Here is a 22,111-nt window from a genome sequence, read left to right as displayed (position 1 = left end):
GAGTGTAATTTTTAATCCTTTTTTTTTTAATTTTTGACACAAAAATAAAGCCAATTCTACTACAGTCATGCCCCGCTTATACGGACTTCAGATATCCGGAAACCTCGGTTCCCGGACGATTTTCATTCAAAACGAAATAATTACTATATAAATTTACCCGTATATCCGGAAATTCAGTTTCCGGAACCGGACAGTCATTTTCATACACAAAACACTGAAATGCACACAAAATTGTCTCACTTATCCGGACAGTACACTTCCGCTGGTGGTAATCCTTTGATTCGTGAGAAGTCAATTAACCAAGTGACACTGAGTTACGTTTGAGACGAGCTTGTTTATTGTACATGTAATCCCCTTCGATGAATATGGCGCCTGTGGAGGTCAGAGGTCAAAGTTGTGTAAGTATGGCCTGTAAGTATGGCACTGAATTTGGACATACCATAGGAAAATCGACAATTGGTGACAGTTCAAACTTCCATGACACACTTTGTCATCTGTCATGAGTTGCATAATTGAAGGGAAGTAACTCTTCCAGTAAGAAGCTGGTTTCAGTTATACGGAAATTCGTTTATACGGACGAATTGTGAAATGACGCAAGTGTCCGTATAAACGAGGCACGACTGTATATGGGGTTTGGGGAGTACATCAGCTATAAATTGATTGAAAGGGTACACGTATATGCATGCAAAAGATATTAAGGAGTAAAGATAAACACCCCCAATGCAGTTGTATGAAATGATGGTATTGTATGACAAAAATGAAAAGCAAAACTGGGTTTCTTCAGTTAAAAAGCTCATTAATGATTTAGGCTTTGGTTATGCTTGGCAAAGTCAAAATGTAGATTGTCCTGCACATTTTGTGAAATTGTGTACACAAAGGCTCATAGATACGTACATACAACAGTGGTATTGTTTGTTAGCTTTATCGTCAAAATGTCAGTACTTTAGTTTGTTTAAAACACATTTAATAACTGCAGAATATCTTTGAAACCACTCTTGTACAAATATAGAATTGCATTTTCTAGATTCAGATGTTCATCACATGAACTAAATATTGAAACGGGAAGATATTTCAAAATCCAAAAGGAAATTAGATTATGTAAAATAAGTCATCTACAGCTAATAGAGGATGCGTACCATTTGTTCTCATTTGTCCATTTTACCAGAGTTTACGAATTATATACCGATCAATGTACATGTACCAATTTCCAAATATATATATGTTTAATGAATCAATGTCTTCTGCAAATATCAATGTACTGAAGCCCTTGACTGCGTATATATTCCATGCAATGAATTTTAGAAATGGTAATGACTTAAATAAGTAGAAATCAATATGTCTACCCCATATCCACAAAGATATGCACTATAGGCCTATGGCCTTTCATAATTTCTGAAATAAAGATTGATTGAAAGAAGACACTCTCTTGGTCTACTAATATTGTGTTTTCCGCCAAAACTGTATTGCCACACACACTGTGACTATTTTACAGCAACCTACAATTGAACATATAATAATTTTTAAAAAAATGTCCACTGACAAAGACTGAGAGGAATGATTCTGTTGATATTAGCTTCCGCGGTGATGCGGCGGCCGTCAAAACGTCAAATTCCACGTCGAGGTTCAATGAGGCGACAAACACATGTACAGGTATTTTAGCAGATACCCCATTTATTTTCTGTTTGACACAAAAACGAATGGTTGTCAGAGCGAAATCGGTTGTTAGTTCACTGCACATGAGTCAATACCTGCACGTTACACGGCTGTAAGTGGACGGTAATAGATCCCAAAAGGCTGCCTTCCTAAGGTCATGTAGACAGAGCTTGATGTGTGGCCATCTCGCTTCCCCCTCCATGGGTAGAACGCCAGCACCCTAGATTTGTCTCCGACTGATTGTTGTTTTCTGGCAAGTTCCTTTGCTGCTGCTTCAGCCTCCTCTGCCGCCGCCGCTGTTGCTGCTGCTGCTGCCGCCGCCATGCTATGCGCCTTCTCTCGCTTCCTCTCTAACTGTTCGTAAATGTAGGTCATCCTATTGGGTTGCTGCCATCGGCTGGCGTCTGGGACCAGGAAGAAAGCGTGTACCGTGACGGCACACATCGCCATCAACAGCAGAGCAGCGACGTTGCACACGACCATTGCAGTTTGTCTAGAAAGAGAAAACAATTTAGACAAGTGATTTAGTCTTGTGATGAACTTGCCTTGAATATTGAGGGTTATTACTGTTGACATACCGAAAAGAATATGCACATCTTGAGAAGCATCCACCACGGTATATAGATTACACGCACACACACACACACACACACACACACACACACACACACACACACACACACAAAAACCAACAACCAACAACACAAAAACAAAAAAACACATACACACACCCAAAAAAAACACACACAAAAAAACAACACAAAAAACAAAAAAAACACATACACAACACGCAGAGACAAAAATACAAAAAATAAAATACTGAATCTGACCCACCTACTCACACAAACATTGTCGTACAATGTTGATATTCCTGTAACACGCTACACATACCGTGATATATTGCTGGAATATTGCTAAAGGCGGCGTAAAACCATACTCACTCACTCATGTAGTGTGCTACATATATTAAGTTAGTCCGAATCTGACAAACCTACCCACACACACAAATTGCCGTATAATGTTGATTTCATGTAGAATGCTCCATATCCTATTGTTTCCTTGTTGAATTATAATTATCTGCTGCAATGACCAACTGCGCAAAGTACAAGAAACCAAAAAACATGAAATCCCACACCGAATAATCACTCTCCCATTTATATATCCCCGCTAACCATATACGTGGTCATGGCTCTTGTCATGTTGTACCATTACATACTGATAGATTTGTTTTTGTTTTCTGGTTCCCCTTAACTATTGGTAACACAAATTCAAAAATCAATGAGAGAGAGGGAGAGAACTACTATATAGTTCACTGAACTGACTACACAAAAAACCCGGTATATAACTTGGATATATGTTATTGGAAAATGTTGGTGGCTCACCAACTCACTCACTCACTCACTCACTCACTTACTCTCACTCACTCACTCACTCACTCACTCACTCATCACCATATCCGTCCACGTGGGTTTCACCATATTGGCAAATGTCTGAGACCTGCATCTCGCCAGGCGGTCCTCCTACATTTATCTGACACAAACAGAAAAAGTGTTCAACGTGACGCACTCATTGACGTTACGCTACCCAGCAGCATATAAATAACCCCTTAAAGTGCGCCTAGGATTCAACTGACTGTTACAAGTGTGAGTAAACAGTAAAATAGACATATCAAAGGTGAACTGTTACAGACAATAAAGTAATATTTCACTGTTGGTACGATAAAAAGCTTTTGACCTGACAAAATGTGACGCTTTTTGCAAAATAAGACTGACATAATCTACACGTGACATCTCATAATCAGTCAAGGTTTGCACACAGTACCGAAGTACTTTCTTAACCCTTTACTGAAATACAGTAGTTAATATAGGACGCTAATACTCATCCAATACATGAATATTGTAATAATATAAGACGCTAGTACTCACCCAATACTGGAATACTGTAAAAATATAGGACGCTAGTAATCACCCAATACAGGAATACTGTTATAATATAGGACGCTAGTACTCCTCCAATACAGGAATACTGTAATAATATAGGACGCTAGTACTCCTCCAATACATGAATACTGTAATAATATAGGACGCTAGTACTCCTCCAATACATGAATATTGTAATAATATAAGACGCTAGTACTCACCCAATACTGGAATACTGTAAAAATAGAGGACGCTCATAATCACCCAATACAGGAATACTGTAATAAGATAGGACACTAGTAATCACCCAAGTCAGGAATACTGTAATAATATAGGACGCTAGTACTCCTCCAATACAGGAATACTGTAATAATATAGGACGCTAGTAATCACCCAGGTCAGGAATGCTGTAATAATATAGGACGCTAGTACTCCTTCAATACATTAATACTGTAATAATAAAGGACGCTAGTACTCCTCCAATACAGGAATACTGTAATAATATAGGACGCTAGTACTCCTCCAATACAGGAATAGTGTAATAATATAGGACGCTAGTACTCCTCCAATACAGGAATAGTGTAATAATATAGGACGCTAGTACTCCTCCAATACAGGAATACTGTAATAATATAGGACGCTTGTACTCCTCCAATACAGTAATACGGTAATAATATAGGACGCTAGTAATCACCCAATACAGGAATACTGTAATGAAATAGGACGCTAGTAATCACCCAGGTCAGGAATACTGTTTTAATATATAGGACGCTAGTAATCACCCAAGTCGGGAATACTGTAATAATATAGGACGCTAGTACTCCTCCAATACATGAATACTGTAATTATATAGGACGCTAGTACTCCTCCAATACAGGAATACTGTAATAATATAGAACGCTAGTAATCACCCGAGTCAGGAATACTGTAATAATATAGGACGCTAGTATTCACCCAATACAGGAATACTGTCATAATATATAGGACGCTAGTAATCACCCAAGTCAGGAATACTGTAATAATATTGTACTTTACTTTTCCTTTCACCTTGTGAAGAACAGTAATTTACAGATAATGCTTCTGCTTGTGCTAAATCTGATGATGAATTCTGTACCCAGCACTCCATCCGAGCAAAAGGAGTTGTGGTAGTAGCAGCAAGAGTAGTGGAGTGAGTTAGTGAGTCACTATGGATTTTACTCCGCTTTAAACAATATTCAAGAAATACACCAGATATGGGCTTCACACATAGTACCCATGTGGGGAATCGAACGCGATTTTCGGCGTGACGAGCAAGCGCCTTAATACAAGACCACCCCACCACCCCAGTAGTTGTAGTTGAAGATATTCTTAAATACGAAATGTGGGTTGATGTTTATTATATAACCCGTCTCTCAACCCGCACTTGAATATGCAATAAACACTCTTTAAAAACAGAAACGCCAAGGTAGTATGTAGTTCATTGAACTGACTAAAAGATCCGGTATATAACTTGGATATATGTTATTGGAAAATGTTGGTGGCTCACTCACTCACTCACTCACTCACTCACTCACTCACTCACTCACTCATTCACTCACTCACTCACTCACTCACTCACTCACTCACTCACTCACTCATCACCATATCCGTTCACGTGGGTTTCAACATTTTGGCAAATGTCTGAGACCTGCATCTCGCCACGCGGTCCTCCTACATTTATCTGACACAAACAGAAATAGTGTTCAACGTGGCGCACTCATTGGCGTTACGCTACCCAGCACTATGTATCCCATTTAAGTGCACCTTGGATTCAACTGACTGTTTTCAGTGTGAGTAAACAGACTAGACATATCAAACGTGATATTCGACAAACGGTGCGTCAAAACGCAGCCATTGTAGATTTGCAATGTCTTAAACGGCATTGGTTTCACACTTGTTCAAAAATGTCATGGAGGAAAACAGTAAAGCAAAATGCAGGTGCAAATTATAGCATTCGTAACTCGTGGTAGTGGCTATAAAAAAGCAAGCATGAGCCAATAGTTTGTCATTAGACATTTTTAAGTTAAAAATTGCCGAGACTCAGCGCTGCCGATCGAAATATCGCCACAGGACGTATCCAAAGAGGGGATTCGCAGGCTTCTGTTGCACGCCACTTCAACGTCCACCCCAGCACCATTTGCCGCATTTGGGACCGATACACACTGTTCAGTTCCACTGCAGACTGTCCGAGAACCGGGAGACACAGAGTACCACCCCTGCACATGATAGCTACATTCGTCTGTTCCGGCCACGTCATCGCAATGCCACAGCTACGGAGACTGCAGGACGCATCCCTGGTTTGAGGAGGATATCGGACCAGACTGTCAGGAACCATCTTCGCGAGGCTGGAAACCGACCAAGAAGAGCAGATATCGTCCCTGTTTTGTAACAGATCCATGGACAGCGACGCTTGCGTTGGTGCCATACCTTACAGCCTGGGAATTTGAGAAACTAGAGAATAGTGTGGTTCAGCGATCAATCACGATTTCTTATTCACCGGTGAGATGGAAGACAACGTGTTTATCGTCCTCGAAATGAGCGTTTTGCCCCACATTGTGTACGTGAATGCGACAAATTCGGTGGCGGTAGTGTCATGGTGTAGAGGCCATATCCTGCACCACGAGATCTGGCTTTGTTCAGGTCCATAATGCCAACATCAATGTCCTTCCCTGGCCGTCGAGATCTCCAGATCTCAACCCAAATCGAACACGTCTGGGATGAACTCGATCGATGTGTACGTCAATGTCAGAACACGCCGCAGACACTCCAGCCAGCGCGTTACAAGCAGAATGGCGCAGAATTCCGCAGGACAGAATTCGTACACTTATACATTCAGTGCCGAGGAGATGAAAAGCCGAGATTGCTGAGTCACACGAGATACTGAGTTCAGCGCAACTTTGTGGCCTTATGTGACATGGCAATAATGGGTGGGTGTCTCGGCAGGATAAAGCCAACGGATAAACACGATATCCGTTGGAGTCATATGTGGATAGAGATGCAAATATCGAAGGTCAAGTTGTTACTCGTCGATCGGGGATCTGGAGAAACAATTGGGATAATTGCTATCATATATCAAAAGAATAGACTAACATACTGAAAATCAGTGTCTAACTGTGACGTAGCTAAGTCATTTTACAAGTTTTGGCAACTTGTGAGATATAAATTACGAAACAATATCTGTTTCCATATCTGTGCTTGTAGACATCTGCGACTTGGAACCTTTGCCACAAATAAACACAGTTTGTTTTGGCCGAAATATGTTCGAATTGTTACCTTGTTTCGTTTCGTCGCTTTGTGTACATCTGACTGCACTGCGTAACAATATGACAGGGCAGGCCGACTGTCAACAACGTCTGACTGTGGCCGTGGCGTTTCATAGACTAGGGTTAGAGTTGCTTCCCTTTGATAAAAGGCAGTTACTCTAGCGGACAGATCGATGGATTGCCGCGAAAGGCAAGTAAAAACAACTTTAGTAGGCAATTGTGGTTTTGCATACATGTAGTTACCCCACTGTATAAGAAACGTTTTCTGTTGGAACTATATCGGCTACTGTCACTGTCCGACTGACATCACGTACCCTCTGACGTAATATATATAAATGTGCACATTCCTGGTAAATTTGCAATGTTAGGTAATGTTTGTGAGAGATGGAAAGTGATTTCGAGCACAGAATTGAAGAATGACATTTTATCATAAAGCACAGTAAAGTTCTAACTCTAAGGCACTATCTAGTAATAATTATATGAGTGGAGTAAGATTGAACAGTCTTTATTGGATAGCGCTTTTACTCGTACCACGTATGAGTCTCATCAGGCCTAGAAGAGTTACGGACATAAAGTTGCAACATATAGTTACATGACGTCATAACATTTAGAAGAACTATGACGTCACAATACCACGGTGACAATGGACAAATAACTTACGCCTTTACATTTAGACGCGTCTGAATGAAATGTTGCTTTTTTTTAAATAATGTGGGTTCATGATCAAAATTAAGCTTATATAGCGGGAAAACTAAAACGGAGCCGCTTCAACGTGTATCTAATTGTTCATTGAGTGGAATCGTGCAGTAATTTGGCTGCTCTATTTCTGAACGGTGACGATTCATTCTTCTTTTTAATTTAAGTTCTATGTTTCCAAATACTTTTCATTTCATCCACTACAAACCATCAAGTAAATAACATTTCTTGTATCGCAAGTCATAATTTGTTTTACAGTAAATTTAGTGTCCTTTGTAATTTGGACTGAACAGTCTTCAATTATATTGCTGCAAGTAAGGCAACGTTTGTCACCGCACTCAGAAAACTGTGAAGGGATGACAACAGAATCAAATTTAGAACTTGTCAAAATCTTTCTAAGGTTTTTGGGTTGTCTTTGGCTGTTGATAATTTTGTATTTGCTCAATATCTTCTCCATTTTAATAATTTGATCCAAAATAGGCAGGTATCGTTGAACCATGGACAATATTTTTTCATTATTAGGGTTGAAGGTAGATACTTGAGTTAAATTATTCCCCATATTGTTTTCTTCAGACTTTTCTCTCAGTTTTGGTTTTCTCAAGACTAAGCGCCTTCTGTTCAAGGCGGGTAGTTTTAACATCATTCCCGGAAACAATGGTACAAATAGCACAGTAAAGTTCTAACTCTCAGTCATAATATATTAATAATTAAATAAGTGGAGTAAGATTGAACACAGTCTTTATTGGCTAGCGCTTTCAACTCGTACAACGTACATGACGTACGAGTCGCATCAGGCCATAAATGAATAACGGACATAAAGTTGCAACATATAGTTACATGACGTCATAACATTTAGAAGAACTATGACGTCACAATACCAAGGTAAAAATGGACAAATAAATTACGCCTTTACATTTAAGGCGCGTATTTATGAATGAAATGTTGTTATTTTTGAAATAATGTAGGTTCTTGATCAAAAGTTTGCTTTTTTTCCATTTTCACATTTGTTAAAGGGGAATATCACAAAATTTGGTGTTGTATTCATTGATCAAAGGGTTGACTGAGTGGGATACACCGGCAAGGGGGGTCCCTTGTTGTCGGTGGACTCTAACTCTCGCTCTGACTTGATTTATGTCACACAATGTGCTGAAAGAAACCGAATACATTGGACAGACAGGGACCTGGGTTTACAATAAAGGGTAAATCTTTGAGGCGGTTAATAACTTTGTCTAACACTTTGCTATTACAAGGTTTTTGAGTGAAGTTTCTTCGTTATTGTCATCAAAATCAAAATGATTTAGTTATCTCAATTTTCTACAAAAATCAGACATATCTGTTTCTGGTTCATGTAAATCCTGTTTCAATGGAGTAGGGGTGAACTTTATACCTTTGGGTAATACAGAAATGTCCTCCTCTGTCAGATCTACACACGATAAGATGATGACTTTCGATTCTATTGTCGAGTTTCCCTTCCCTGGGGGAACCTCGCTGTCACTAAAGAAGAACTATACTCATTTTTATTTAAGGGTTGATATCCATCTTCATCTCGATCTCGACCACGTCCCTAAGTTTGGAAATGTCCTCGCCTGTTATCACGGGCATGTCCTCGGCCCCGACGATTATGGCTTGGACTTCTTTGGCGACCTTGGCCTTGCTGTCGCCCTTGGTTTGAAGATCTGCCTTGAGTGATGTTGATTGCTCGGGAGGATCTTCGTCCTCGGATAGTTGTGCTTCCTCTGAATGTACAGTTCTGTGTTCGGGGACCTTTGTGGGTTATTTTTATACAATGTAACTGAGATGGCTTTATCTTGGCCACATCAGCATAGGATTTCCCCTCAGTTCTTAGGTTTTTTTTGTAGGGATTTTTTTTCTTTAAAGTTGACTTTTAAGGCATAGTTTGCATGCCATTTCTTTTTTTCTCTGGTCGCTTGTTAGAGATTTCTTCTTCAATCTGACATACTCTGTCCCATTCTTTCTTCAACAGACCCGTGAAGATTCAGGGGTAGAATAGGTCTGCAGCAACCCATGCTTGCCATAAAAGGCGACTATGCTTGTCGTAAGAGGCGACTAACGGGATCGGGTGGTCAGGCTCGCTGACTTGGTTGATGCATGTCATAGTTTCCCAATTACGTGGATCGATGCTCATAATATTAATCACTGGATTGTCTGACTCGATTATTTACAGACCGTCGTCATATACCCGGTATATTGCTGAGTGCAAACAGCAAACCAACCAACCAACTTTCTTCAACAATTCAAGAGCTTTCCCCTGTGTTGTTTTCAAAAGTTCTTCAATGATTTCTGCATCCATTTCTTTGAATTTCAGTTAATGAGACTCCGCACGCAGTAGTAAAAGTTCAATTTCAATTTTCATGTAGTCCATACCACGTTTTTCTCTAACGACACGCTGTGTGTCGGGTTCCCCATTTATAGGCTTGATTTAGAATTTAGGAGATATGATCCGTTTTTCCCCACTGAGCCATTTTAGATACGTGTCTGCTAGATTGGAATTGTACATAACCCCAGTATGCTTGTTTCCGTTTCGTTAGAATGGAATTCCATACCTGATTCGTGGATACTTTTATCTCAGACGTCTTTCTTTCTGTTCATATTTTTGCTGAATCTTCAATAAGGTTTGCTTGAAGAATGGCTTCAATAGCCGAGACAATGTCACTCACCCCTCTCTGTAGGTTTTCACCTGTTTCCTTCAATGAATCCTGGTATTCCGATCGTGCACCATGTAATGGTAAACCCTCTCTTCTAGTGCGAGCAACCTCTCTCGGGGATGTGTTCTGTGACAGTTTGCAATTAATAAAGGCTAGTCTTTTCAACAGCTCCTCTTCAAATTTTCTGCCGTTTTTCGTGTTGTCATCTTCAGTTCCTAAATTCATTTGGTTGATAAAATAATTCCTGAGTGTAATGGCTAGGTTTTCAGACGCTCGCATTATTTCAAGTTTTGTTTAATCACGGACATGGGAAAGGCTGTATACATTTACATTTAAATATTTTGAGAGAGAGAGAGAGAGAGAGAGAGAGAGAGAGAGAGTGAGAGAGAGAGGGAGGGGGGGGGGGGAAGATATAAACTGACGTTCAAAAGAAACTTTACCAACTGAAAATATAAATTTCAGACAAAGTATAAATTTATTTTCGATGAAGTCTATCTAAAACACATAACCTAAATGCAACAATAGTGTATGCAGAAAATGTTAATCGTCTGTTACATGTTTGCGAGATAACACGCGAAAAAGTGAAAAACACGTGCACCACGGACAACTGCAAATGCACGTGTGGGTAAGGGTATAAAACGATTGCAACGGCAAGTCAGACATCCACAGTGATAAAAAAACACAAAAGAAATGCCACGACTCACAGTCGAACAATGTGAACGAGCCTTGGATGTGGTACAGATGGGAGCCACCCACGACGCCCATATTGCACGAACCTTCGGTTGCTCCCGTGTTGCCGTTACCAACTTGATGCAACGTAACGGACAGACAGGGCGGACCGCTGACAGGCCTAGAACAGGCAGACCCAGGGTGACCACGCCCCATGATGACGGTACTTGCGTACCTTTCACCTCCGAAATCGCTTCCTGACAGTGACGTCATCGGCGTCATCGGTCACAGGGTTAGTCGACAGACAGTGGCCAGGAGGATCAGGGCTCATGGAATCAGGGCTTTTAGACCATACAGAGGACAGCTATTGACAGCGCAACATCGTCGTCTGCGATTGAGATAGGCCCGGACAGTACGACGTTGGCAACGACGTGACTGGCAGAGGGTCGTCTTCACTGACGAAAGTCGATTCTGTATGTTTAGGGCTGATGGAAGACAACGTGTTTACCGCCGAAGGGGTGAACGAACGGCGGCGTGTTGCGTGCAGGAGGTCGTACCATATGGTAAAGGGAGTGTCATGGTGTGGGGAGGGATCTGTGGGCAGGAGAGGACACCTCTGGTCATCGTTGACGGAAACTTGACAGCTCAGCGGTACATGGATAACATTCTTTGCCCAGTTGTCCTACCATTTCTCCAACAGAAGCCACGTGGTGTCATTTATCAGCATGACAACGCTAGAGCCCATACAGCCAGAATTGTCACTAACTCCCTCGCAGCCAACAACGTCAACTCCCTGCCGTGGCCTGCACGCTCACCCGACATGTCCCCCATAGAACATCTCTGGGACTTGATGGATCGTCGTGTTCGACAACGACCACACTCTCCAGCCAACCGGCAAGAACTGATCTTGGCCCTCCAAGAAGAATGGCGTCAAATCCCACGTGACCTCATCAGACGACTGACTTTTTCTGTGTGTCGAAGAGTTTTTGCGTGTATTGAGGCATTTGGTGGTCACACACGCTACTAATGACTTGTTAATGAACGTGAGCGATTGTTTATGTACTCTGACTATTGTCCATGATTCTGAAAGCTCGAGTTTTGTACCACACCCAACTTTGGGGGGCTCTGACGTCATTCTCGGTCGCGGTATGATTGTCATTTTCAGTGTTGATTATGTTGATATATTGATCTTCTCAATACACTTTACTTCATGCATGTATGTTTTGTTGTTTTTGAGCAAGAGTGATTTCAAACTCTGGTAAAGTTTCTTTTGGACGTCAGTTTATATACTCTCTTCAAAAAACAGAAACGCACAGGCAGTATGTTGTTCACTGAACTGACTACACAAAATATCCGGTATATAAAGAGAGACTCGTTTGATACTATGACCACGGCAGTCAGAGACCGAGAGAAGTGAGAAGTGAAGTAAAAGAGGGAAGGGACAGGTTGTTTTCACCGTACTTATTTAAGGATCCAGCATTACATCAATCAATACACAGCACATCATAATCTAACGCACACTACCCCATTTACATTAAGTAATGAGAGAGTTGGGCTCAGCGCGGTCGTCATATCCAATTATTTGAGGGCAGGTCGGTGGGGACACGAGGCGGGGTCAACGTGCATCAGGAACCCACGTGGGCGAACTTGGTGCTGACAGAGGACGTATCATCATTATCTAATCTTCGAACTCATGACCTGCGGATAATACACGAAACTATTAACAAGAAACTGCGGCTATGGGCAACTGATCAGTTGTGCTTCCTTCGTAAACTACAGACACGAAAACAAAGAGACAAAAAAGGCGAGATACAGGACGGGAAAGTAGGGGTAAGAGCGTGAGACTATTAAGAGCGAGGGTGGGTGTGTGGGTGGGTGTTTGAGTGTATATGTGTGTGTGGGCGCGTGTGAGGGTGTGTGTGAGAGAGGGCGCGGGGGAGGAATACAATACAGCTCAATGCTTTTTCAATTTGGTGGTTGACGAACCAGGGATAATATAACACAATCTGGATTCATGTTGGGAAGCTGAGCGAACGCCAAACCCTGCGTGACCTCACTTCTCCGAAGCAGGTCAATCAACAAGATGCGGCCTTTACACACAGTTGAAATAATTATTGTAAATTGTGGCTTGATTGGCAGGTTGACAAAATCAAAGAGTCTAATCGAGCATGAATAATTTATTCCTACCACGTGGGAGTTATTCCTCTGTCGCCATCCCCCGTGAGGTCGGGGAGCAGCCGCCGTAACCAGGCTAATCTCCACATGCAATGTCCGCCAATGGACGTGTCCGCGATATTTTTGTTAGTTTACTTTTTAACGCCGCACTCAGCAATAGTCCAATATGACGGCGACTTGTAAATAAACGAGTGAGTGAGTGAGTGAGTGAGTTAATATTTAACGTCACATCGGCAATATTTCAGCCATATCGTGACGGGAAGTACATGAATAATACATGTATTTATACAATATAAAAAGCTGTCAACGAAGGACAGTACAATAACTAGAATATCACAAATCTATTTAAAACTAGTTGAGAATATATAAAAGTCATAAATATCAGAGAACACAATATAAAAATGGGCTAGAGATCGCCAGCAACTGAAGATAGATCACCATGCTAGGGTCCATGGGGACTTACAGTACCTTTGCTTCCTGCATGGACCCCGGCAGGATTTATAACATCCCTTCAGTCACTGGCGACAGTGTACCAATTAAGCCAAACTAAAATGACGAATATTCAACGATTAAAAACCTGGCATGCAGAAAAATACTTTGAATGATATGGGACTTAGTAAATACACGAGACCAGACTAACAAGTGATTGGTATTATCATCAACAACCACGCAACCGGGATCCTGACCACCCAGACATTATGACTCCTCGAACGACAAACAGGTTCAAACCAATTCCTGACGTGGTCGAGAACATGTACATTCTACATGAAACTGTCTGGTTGCTATAGTGACGCCATGTTGGAGCATGAACCTCCGGCGGCAATAAGTACCTTCCAGTTGGAAGGTAGTTTCCAACCGCTTTATTTAAAAGGATGTGTGAAAATCCTGTCAAATGCGAATTGGCTTGAAAATGGTTACATCTATGTCACACATCCCCAGGACCATTCCTGGCGTCGGGACACCTGTGCGAGGAGTTGTTCAGCTTGGGGCTCAGTGCAGCTGGAGCACACAGTCTCATCACGCTGTCAACTAACGTCGCCCTCCGGCAGCAGGTTGAGATTTCAAACCTATCCTACATGGCAGTAATTAGACTGCATGTACAAACTGACAGATACTTTAAGTAAGTTTGCCTTCGATAAACACGCCATTAAGTTACATCCGGGGTATGTGCCGGCAACCGGATGTGATTCCGCAAGATCACGTGATGCAATGTCAGCATTATGGGATATCATGAAACAGGCGAGTCGCGCACGACGCTAGATGGTGTCGAATTTGAAAGACCAATATAATTTTTACTGATCGTTGCTGATATCTTTAGCGATATTTGAATATCAGCCCTGGAAATTTCAACTTAGCAGATGTAGCCAGTCGATTAAAATAGCAAAAATGATTGAATTCAATGATAATCAAAGTTGCAAAGCTGCCACAGCTTGGGACATTGGGAGTCTCAGGTGATGGATGTCTCGGCTAGACACGGGGAAGATGGCAGTATTCGACCACCATTCTTGTTGCGAAAATCCTGGCTCACGCGGGTAAGATCGGGGCCTGACGTTATGTAGTTGGAGAGACTGAAGACGGGGCACACCAGAAATTGGCATCACACAATGTACCCAAGTGAGGAATCGAACCCGGCGATCACCTTAACCTCTGTAGGCTACTACTTCTAGTTGGAACAGTCCCCTACGCCGATTCACGAACACAAGCAGAATGTACTCTCTGTACCGAGACGCGGCAGGGCAACATCAGCCTTGTACGACAAATTATGCTGGATGCCCTGTCCACCACCACTCCCACCACAAACATGATCAGACTGCTGATCACAGCAGGCAGGATGTAGCGGTCGTTACGTGGCCTGTACACCTTTGATTTACCATCTGGCCTTCTCACCGACTCTCCTCCCCTGCGTCAAACATGGCGTAGATAACGCTGTAGAGGCCCAGCGTGAAGATTCAGCATCAGGGTGTTACGTGTGATCATGACAGGTCCACATGGACAAATCCCGTCTCCCCTCGAGCTGATACTGATACTTGTCTCCAATTTTCCAGACGTTAGTCTCTGATTATTAAAAACTAAAGTTTCTATCTAATCAATACAGAGAGAGAGAGATAAATAGTTCATTTCTGTGTCTCGCATTAAAACTCACAACAATAAAATGAAAATGATTCATACGGATAAGAGTGTAATGCCCAGCCTTACTGGCTTATGGAACACACACACACACACACACACAAACACATTTTGACTTTGGTCTAGGCTGGGATTTAAAATAAAATAAATATCTGTTCTTGAATTTGCTCAAAATGATTTGTTCTCGGGTGTTTACAAAAATAACATATTCTCCATTGGACGTGCGGGGTGTTAAGCACATGTTGTTGGTCACTCCAACACGTTTCGACTCCTTCGTTCAGAGACAATGTGTTTTTGCTCCGGCTGAAAACAACATTAAGTGAGGTAGACAATTCTGAAGTAACATTTTAACCTTAAGGGAAGGAAGATAACTCTTATACAATATAAAACATCAGTATTGGATGCTTGTCACCTGGAGAGAATCTTGATCGGACTCGGCAGACTGATTACTGCTATAAGAAGCCAATGGAGGATCTAAAGGTACTGAAATACTTGTATCTCAACACGCGTGTCAGGGTTGCACGTTTAGATGAAACCTTACCACTCTAAAACCAACGTACCGTTATATGTATAATTTAACGTCTAGGTCTATTAATGTTTGGAAGGAGTCTCAATACACGTTGTTGTTTAGTTGTTCACTGACCCATGTGATGTCAGCAGTGTAGCAATGGTAACATTACACCGCTGCATTGATAGCAAGATGAGTCATCTCTCCATGTGGGCTGAGAGGCAGTATCCATTATTTCATAGAAAAAATATATGTATTAAAAATAACAGTCGATGAAAGGGCAAGCAGTGTTTACACGACTTACATATAAATACTTTATACAATGAACATCCGGAAGATTTGTAATATAAAAAGAAACTTTTGATGTTTATATATATATGTGTGTGTGTGTGTGTGTGTGTGTGTTAGTGTGTGTGTGCGTGCGTGAGTGGCTGCTTGTAATGAGTATTGCCGGTTTTATAGTGCTATCCCACTGATAAGACAATACCTTTTTAACATGGCTATCCCACTCAGACACAGAAAACTGATTCCGAGCCGACAAGGACCCGTGAAGATGCATGTTAGAATTGGTCTTCATCAACCCATGCTTTAAGAGGCGACTAACGGGATCGGGTGGTCAGACTCGCTGACTTAGTTGATGCATGTCATCGTATCCAAGTTGCGTAGATCAATGCTCACGATGTTAATCACTGGATTGTCTGGTCTAGACTCGATTATTTACAACCTTCAGACAGCTGGATTATTGCTGGGTGCGGCGTTAAACAACAAACAAACTAACAAACACATAAACAAACCGAGCCGACCAGTACCTGTTTATCACCTTAATGTCATAACTACATGTACTATCTTTAAACGTACTTTTGTATTGCGAGGCCGAGGATCGAACCACCGACTTTCCGCTCCCCTGGCAGACGCTCTATCCACTAGACCATGGAGGCGGTCCCTTATGTACAAATATCTGTGCATCTTGTATTAAAACAAGACGTAATTGCTCTATATTCCTCAATGTTATAGAAGTTACCTTGTACACTGACGCCTAGGTTATAAAATAAAGATAATAACATATTATATATGTTTCGTCATAACTTCGCCGGTAAATGTAGAAAGCAAGGCATACTATTTAAGAAAGAGGGGGCGTTGTTTATTTCTTTTATGAAATATCAACATCATTAACATAATTAACAGCGTATTTTATGATGTTAATAAAAAAAATTAAATAATATTGAGCCCCAGTATATAATACGATCCTTCAAAGTCGGACTTGTCCATTTAATGAACAGGTGAACATTTAACTGTACAAAAAGAAAGCGTGCCAAGTGGATGATTGAGGACATTATCTGTACATTCTGCCATAACAGATTGCCATAATTATCTCGCCCACGCTTGGATGCGATCGTGCGGCAAGTATATGCATTTTCCAGTTATATCTGAGGGGGATAACTCACTACCCTCTCAAAAATAGCATCGTCCAATTTGCGAGGTTATTTCCGAAACTCCAGAAATGATGTCATGATAGAGAATGTTTTATCCAGAAATAAACCACGCCTCGTTCTTTATTGTTCTTTGCGATTTATCACGTAGATATCTTATATTCATATGGACGTCATTACCCTGTATTATCCTTGTGTTTTGCACAAAGCTAGCGTCTGTTAAAGACCTATTGACCTTTAGAGTCACCATGACCCAGTACAAAGTGCAACATCGATAGCTCTCAAAATGTACTAATTTTTTGCGTGTAGATTAACGTTGCGTCAACGTATAAAACACACCTTAATACCTAAGTGGCTATAACTCTGAACTGCTGTCGTGTTCTCACTTCCCTGTTACACAAACGTCACATAATCTGAAAGTTACAACCCTGAGAGGAGTCAAGACAAGTCAAGGGAATACTGTCAGTACAGGAAGACCAACCAGCTAGGGAGGAGCTACCAGGTTGGACATTGAAGTGCACTACCCGTTGACAAGTACCTTTCTTCAGGTTTTACACCGTGCTTCAGAAGCGGGCACAGATACAGTTGAGTTATCATGCTGTGGAAAGATCGATAATTTCGAGGAGAGCTGAGGTTATCAATTAGGCAAGTGACATAACGAGGCCAAAAAATATTATGCGTCGATGGCAATTTGCAAGTGTGAGGGTTAGTGCTATACTGAACTAATTATTCTCTAAAGTTTGAAGTTTTTCTTTGAAATACATTGAGTGCTCAACTTTACTTTTGAAGAGGAATTTAATGGAGACGATGTATGCTTGGAGGTTTGGTTTATTGCTTGAACGACTTAGCAGCAATGTGTAGCTCAGAATGTATTGTTAACGTACAACGAATAAGTACTGGGCGGCTATTCCAGAGCCTTGTGCGAGTGATTTATTTTGTGAACGAGATACTTACGAGGAATACTTATCTTCAGTGACCCATTCATACAACTGTCACCGCTATTTTGCCTTTTACTCCCGACGGAATCTTATTCGGCGGTTACATCGGGACCGATGGCCGTCTGACGTTTACGTTCTATTGTCTGTTTTGTTATTTGTCTTAAAAGTGTTTCATAAAATATTTTATCCTCGTCACTCTTTGAAGGTTTCCGCTCTAATAAGCCCACACAAATGAAAGTCCAGTCGTCAATCACAATTAGGTAGACCATTACAGTATTTGATACAGTTTCTCTGAAAGAAGCACAAAAAAGCCTGGGTACTTAAAATATTCAGTATTCAGTAACATTTGTAAGTACGTTTACCAACTGTGAGTTAAGTTAAAATGATTCGATACTCATGTCGAGGTAACGTGTGTTAAATGCTAGGTTTAAACCTGAATTCAACTGACAATAGTGGATGGACAACGGACAGAAACCACGTGTCTATAAATCTAGCTAATAGTGGATGGACAACTGACAGAAGCCACGTGTCTATTATTCTAGCTAATAGTGGATGGACAACGGACAGAAACCATGTGTCTATAGATCTAGCTAATAGTGCATGGACAACTGACAGAAGCCACGTGTCTATAGATCTAGCTAATAGTGGATGGACAACTGACAGAAGCCACGTGTCTATAGATCTAGCTAATAGTGGATGGACAACTGACAGAAACCACATGTCTATAGATCTAGCTAATAGTGCATGGAGAACTGACAGAAACCACATGTCTATAGATCTAGCTAATAGTGGATGGACAACTGACAGAAACAACGTGTTTGTACTTTTAATTAATACTGGAAGAACAACGGACAAACACCACCAAACTGTATATTTAACTAATACTGGAAGGACAACGGACAGAAACCATGTATCTTTGTATTAAACTAATACTGGAAGTACAATTGACAGAATCCATGTGTCTGTTATTTTAACTTATACTGGAAGAATAATTGACAGAAACCACGTGTCTGTATAATTAACTAATACTGAAATTACAATTGACAAAAAACATGTGTCGGTATGCTTAGCTAATACTGGAAGCACAATTGACAAAAAACATGTGTCGGTATGTTTAACTAATACCTGGAAGTACAATTGACAAAAAACATGTGTTTGTATGTTTAACTAATTATGGAAGTACAACTGACAAAAAACATGTGTTTGTATGTTTAACTAATACTGGAAGTACAATTGACAAAAAAACATGTGTTTGTATGTTTAACTAATACTCGAAGTACAAATATCGTGTCTGTATGTTTAACTAACACTTGAAGGTTCTTGCAAAGGTGGAGTTATTAATTGAATCAATGATGAAAAACAAATGTACTGTGTTACTTTCATTGGGGAAAAGGAAGCAGACGTTTCAAAGTGGACGAAGTTGACTGAGCATGAACAATCAACTCGTCAAAACACTGGCCTCAATAAGGTGACGTTCCGCCTCACTCGTCTACTAGACGCTCCACCCTCGCACATGGATGTGCTCAACCCGTTCAATCCGCTTTTGACACCCACACGGCGCTCAGCCCACTTGCGTAAAAGTGGTATGATTATCGTTTAAACTGCCAAGTATATAACGTTTTTCGTGACGTTAACATATTTGTATGACAGTGTAGATTAGATTTTATTTGAATATGCTATTTTTCACATAATATTTTGATCTGTACTAATCATACGGTGCTCCATATTCTCATGTGGTCAGTATAGTGAAATATCCAAACGTACTATTTGTAGTGAGTGAGTGAGTATGGTTTTACGCCGCTTTTGCAATATTCCAGCAATGTCGCAGCGGGGGACACCAGAAATGAGCTTCAAACATTGTACCCATGTCGGGAATCGAACCCGGGTCTTCGGCGTGACGAGCGAACGCTTTTACCTCTTGGCTACCCGACCGCCCCTATATCATTTGGACATACAATCGACATGTGTGTAAACGCCTACCCGCGTGTTTCTCCATGTTCACTATCTGCAGAATCGTTTACCATTTCCAAACCGTTACATCGTAATTTTATCGAATATATATGCGTACTTCTTATACTATCATGTATATTACCCACGGAAACAATTACAATAGCGCTGCCACACGATCTCTTATTTGTAGCTGTCAACGACATTCACAATAGCCATGTGCTATTCCAGCAGCACTGATATACCCAATCATCAGGTGTGTTAGAACACTGTTCCCAATCATCAAGTGTGTTAGAACAATATACCCAATCATCAGGTGTGTTAGAACACTATACCCAATCAACGGGTGTGCTAGAACACTATACCCAATCATCAGGTGTGTTAGAACACTGTACCCAATCACCAGGTGTGTTAGAACACTATACCCAAACATCAGGTGTGTTAGAACACTATACCCAATCAACGGGTGTGTTAGAACACTATACCCAATCATCAGGTGTGTTAGAACACTGTACCCAATCATCAGGTGTGTTAGAACAGTATACCCAATCATCAGGTGTGTTAGAACACTATACCCAATCATCAGGTGTGTTGGAACACTGTACCTAATCATCAGGTGTGTTAGAACACTATACCCAATCATCAGGTGTGTTAGAACACTATACTCAATCATCAGGTGTGTTGGAACACTGTACCCAATCATCAGGTGTGTTAGAACACAATACCCAATCAACAGGTGTGTTAGAACACTATACCCAATTATCAGGTGTGTTGGAACACTATACCCAATCATCAGGTGTGTTGGAACACTGTACCCAATCATCAGGTGTGTTAGAACACAATACCCAATCAACAGGTGTGTTAGAACAATATACCCAATCATCAGGTGTGTTGGAACACTGTACCCAATCAACAGGTGTGTTAGAACACAATACCCAATCAACAGGTGTGTTAGAACAATATACCCAATCATCAGGTGTGTTGGAACACTGTACCCAATCATCAGGTGTGTGACAACCCTACAACCAATCACCAGGAGTATGACAACACAGTTTATATCCAGTCACCAGATGTGTAGCAACACTATTTATACAGTCGGTTTGTTAGCCCAGTGGCCAGGCCCGGATTCGATTCCACGGGTGGGTACATTGAGTGAAGCCCATTTCCGGTGGCATCCTGCCTTGATAGTACTAGAATATCGCTTAATGGGGCGTGAATCCTTACTCACAAATCTTAAATAATCTGTCATAAGTAGCTGATTTAGCACACCTGTACTATCATTTTGTCTGTTCATTCTTTCCTCTGTCTGTCTTTTTCATACTTGTATTAAAACTAGTTGAACAAAACACGTCTATTAGCAACTCATTCAGCGGACTTAAACAACATAAGTTCTTGTAAGTGTATCGAGGTGGAGTTTCAGTAACATAGACAGCATAAAATGAGGACAAGTAAATACAACACCTACCTGCAGAGACTAATGTTAGCGTTAGTCCCTGTGTTTGGCAACTGGCGCTCACAATGAAGTTAGTCCCGTCTCCCGTCGGACTGGGCGCATCACGGAAGCACAGAGTAGAAGGGTTCTTGGTAAGCTTTACCAGCTGTTATATAGCGAGCGGAGAGCGAGCGAACCAGAGATTGGCTCAGGTCAACCTTCCGCGGAGCTGCTGGCGACGGAGGTAAATAGTGGGTATGGGGACGATGGCGTAGCTTCCTTTAGCTGTCACAGTCGCTGCCGAGGGGATGTGAGGGGGTGATTGGGGGAGGGGAAATGCTAGTAAACGATCAGAAAGAAAATGAAGGTAGTCGTCTGCGTGTAAAGTCAACCTGACTCTGGATATCCAAATCTGGGAGGACATGAGTCATGGATAGGATTTTAGGTACAGGTAGAGTTTTCTGTTGTGAATTACACACTGTTATAAGGGTAACGCTATTTTTCAGAGCATTATCATTTGCAGAAGCCCGAGGTCTTCCATTAACTGCCCGACGAAGGAGGGCAGTTGAAAAGACCGAGAGCTTTTGCAAATGATAATGCCCTGAAAAATAATGTTACCGTTATTATAGCTTAAATGGATGGAATTTGTTATCCAAAACAGAAACAACAA

At 41.3% G+C, this 22,111-nt stretch overlaps 1 protein-coding gene across 2 annotated transcripts; it reads right to left on the bottom strand.

Moving 5' to 3' along the window:
* Positions 1-1,640: 1,640 nt before the first annotated feature.
* On the bottom strand, positions 1,641-21,699 carry LOC124152908. Of its 2 annotated transcripts, none has more exons than XM_046525988.2 (2): positions 21,475-21,699; positions 1,641-2,146 (listed from the first exon to the last, which is right to left on the bottom strand). In XM_046525988.2, the coding sequence occupies exon 2, from the start codon at positions 2,134-2,136 to the stop codon at positions 1,756-1,758; it is 381 nt and encodes a 126-aa protein (XP_046381944.1). In that variant the 5' UTR covers positions 2,137-2,146; positions 21,475-21,699; the 3' UTR covers positions 1,641-1,755. The 2 variants fall into 2 exon arrangements, with proteins under 2 accessions (XP_046381944.1, XP_046381943.1); XM_046525987.2 differs by lacking the exon at positions 21,475-21,699 and adding an exon at positions 6,864-6,954.
* Between the last annotated feature and the right edge of the window lie 412 nt (positions 21,700-22,111).

Source organism: Haliotis rufescens, unplaced genomic scaffold (assembly GCF_023055435.1).
Source record: "Haliotis rufescens isolate VD_foot unplaced genomic scaffold, xgHalRufe1.0.p SCAF_4, whole genome shotgun sequence".
Classification (NCBI taxonomy): Eukaryota; Metazoa; Mollusca; class Gastropoda; order Lepetellida; family Haliotidae; genus Haliotis; species Haliotis rufescens.
This window is presented reverse-complemented; position numbering and strand designations above follow the sequence as displayed.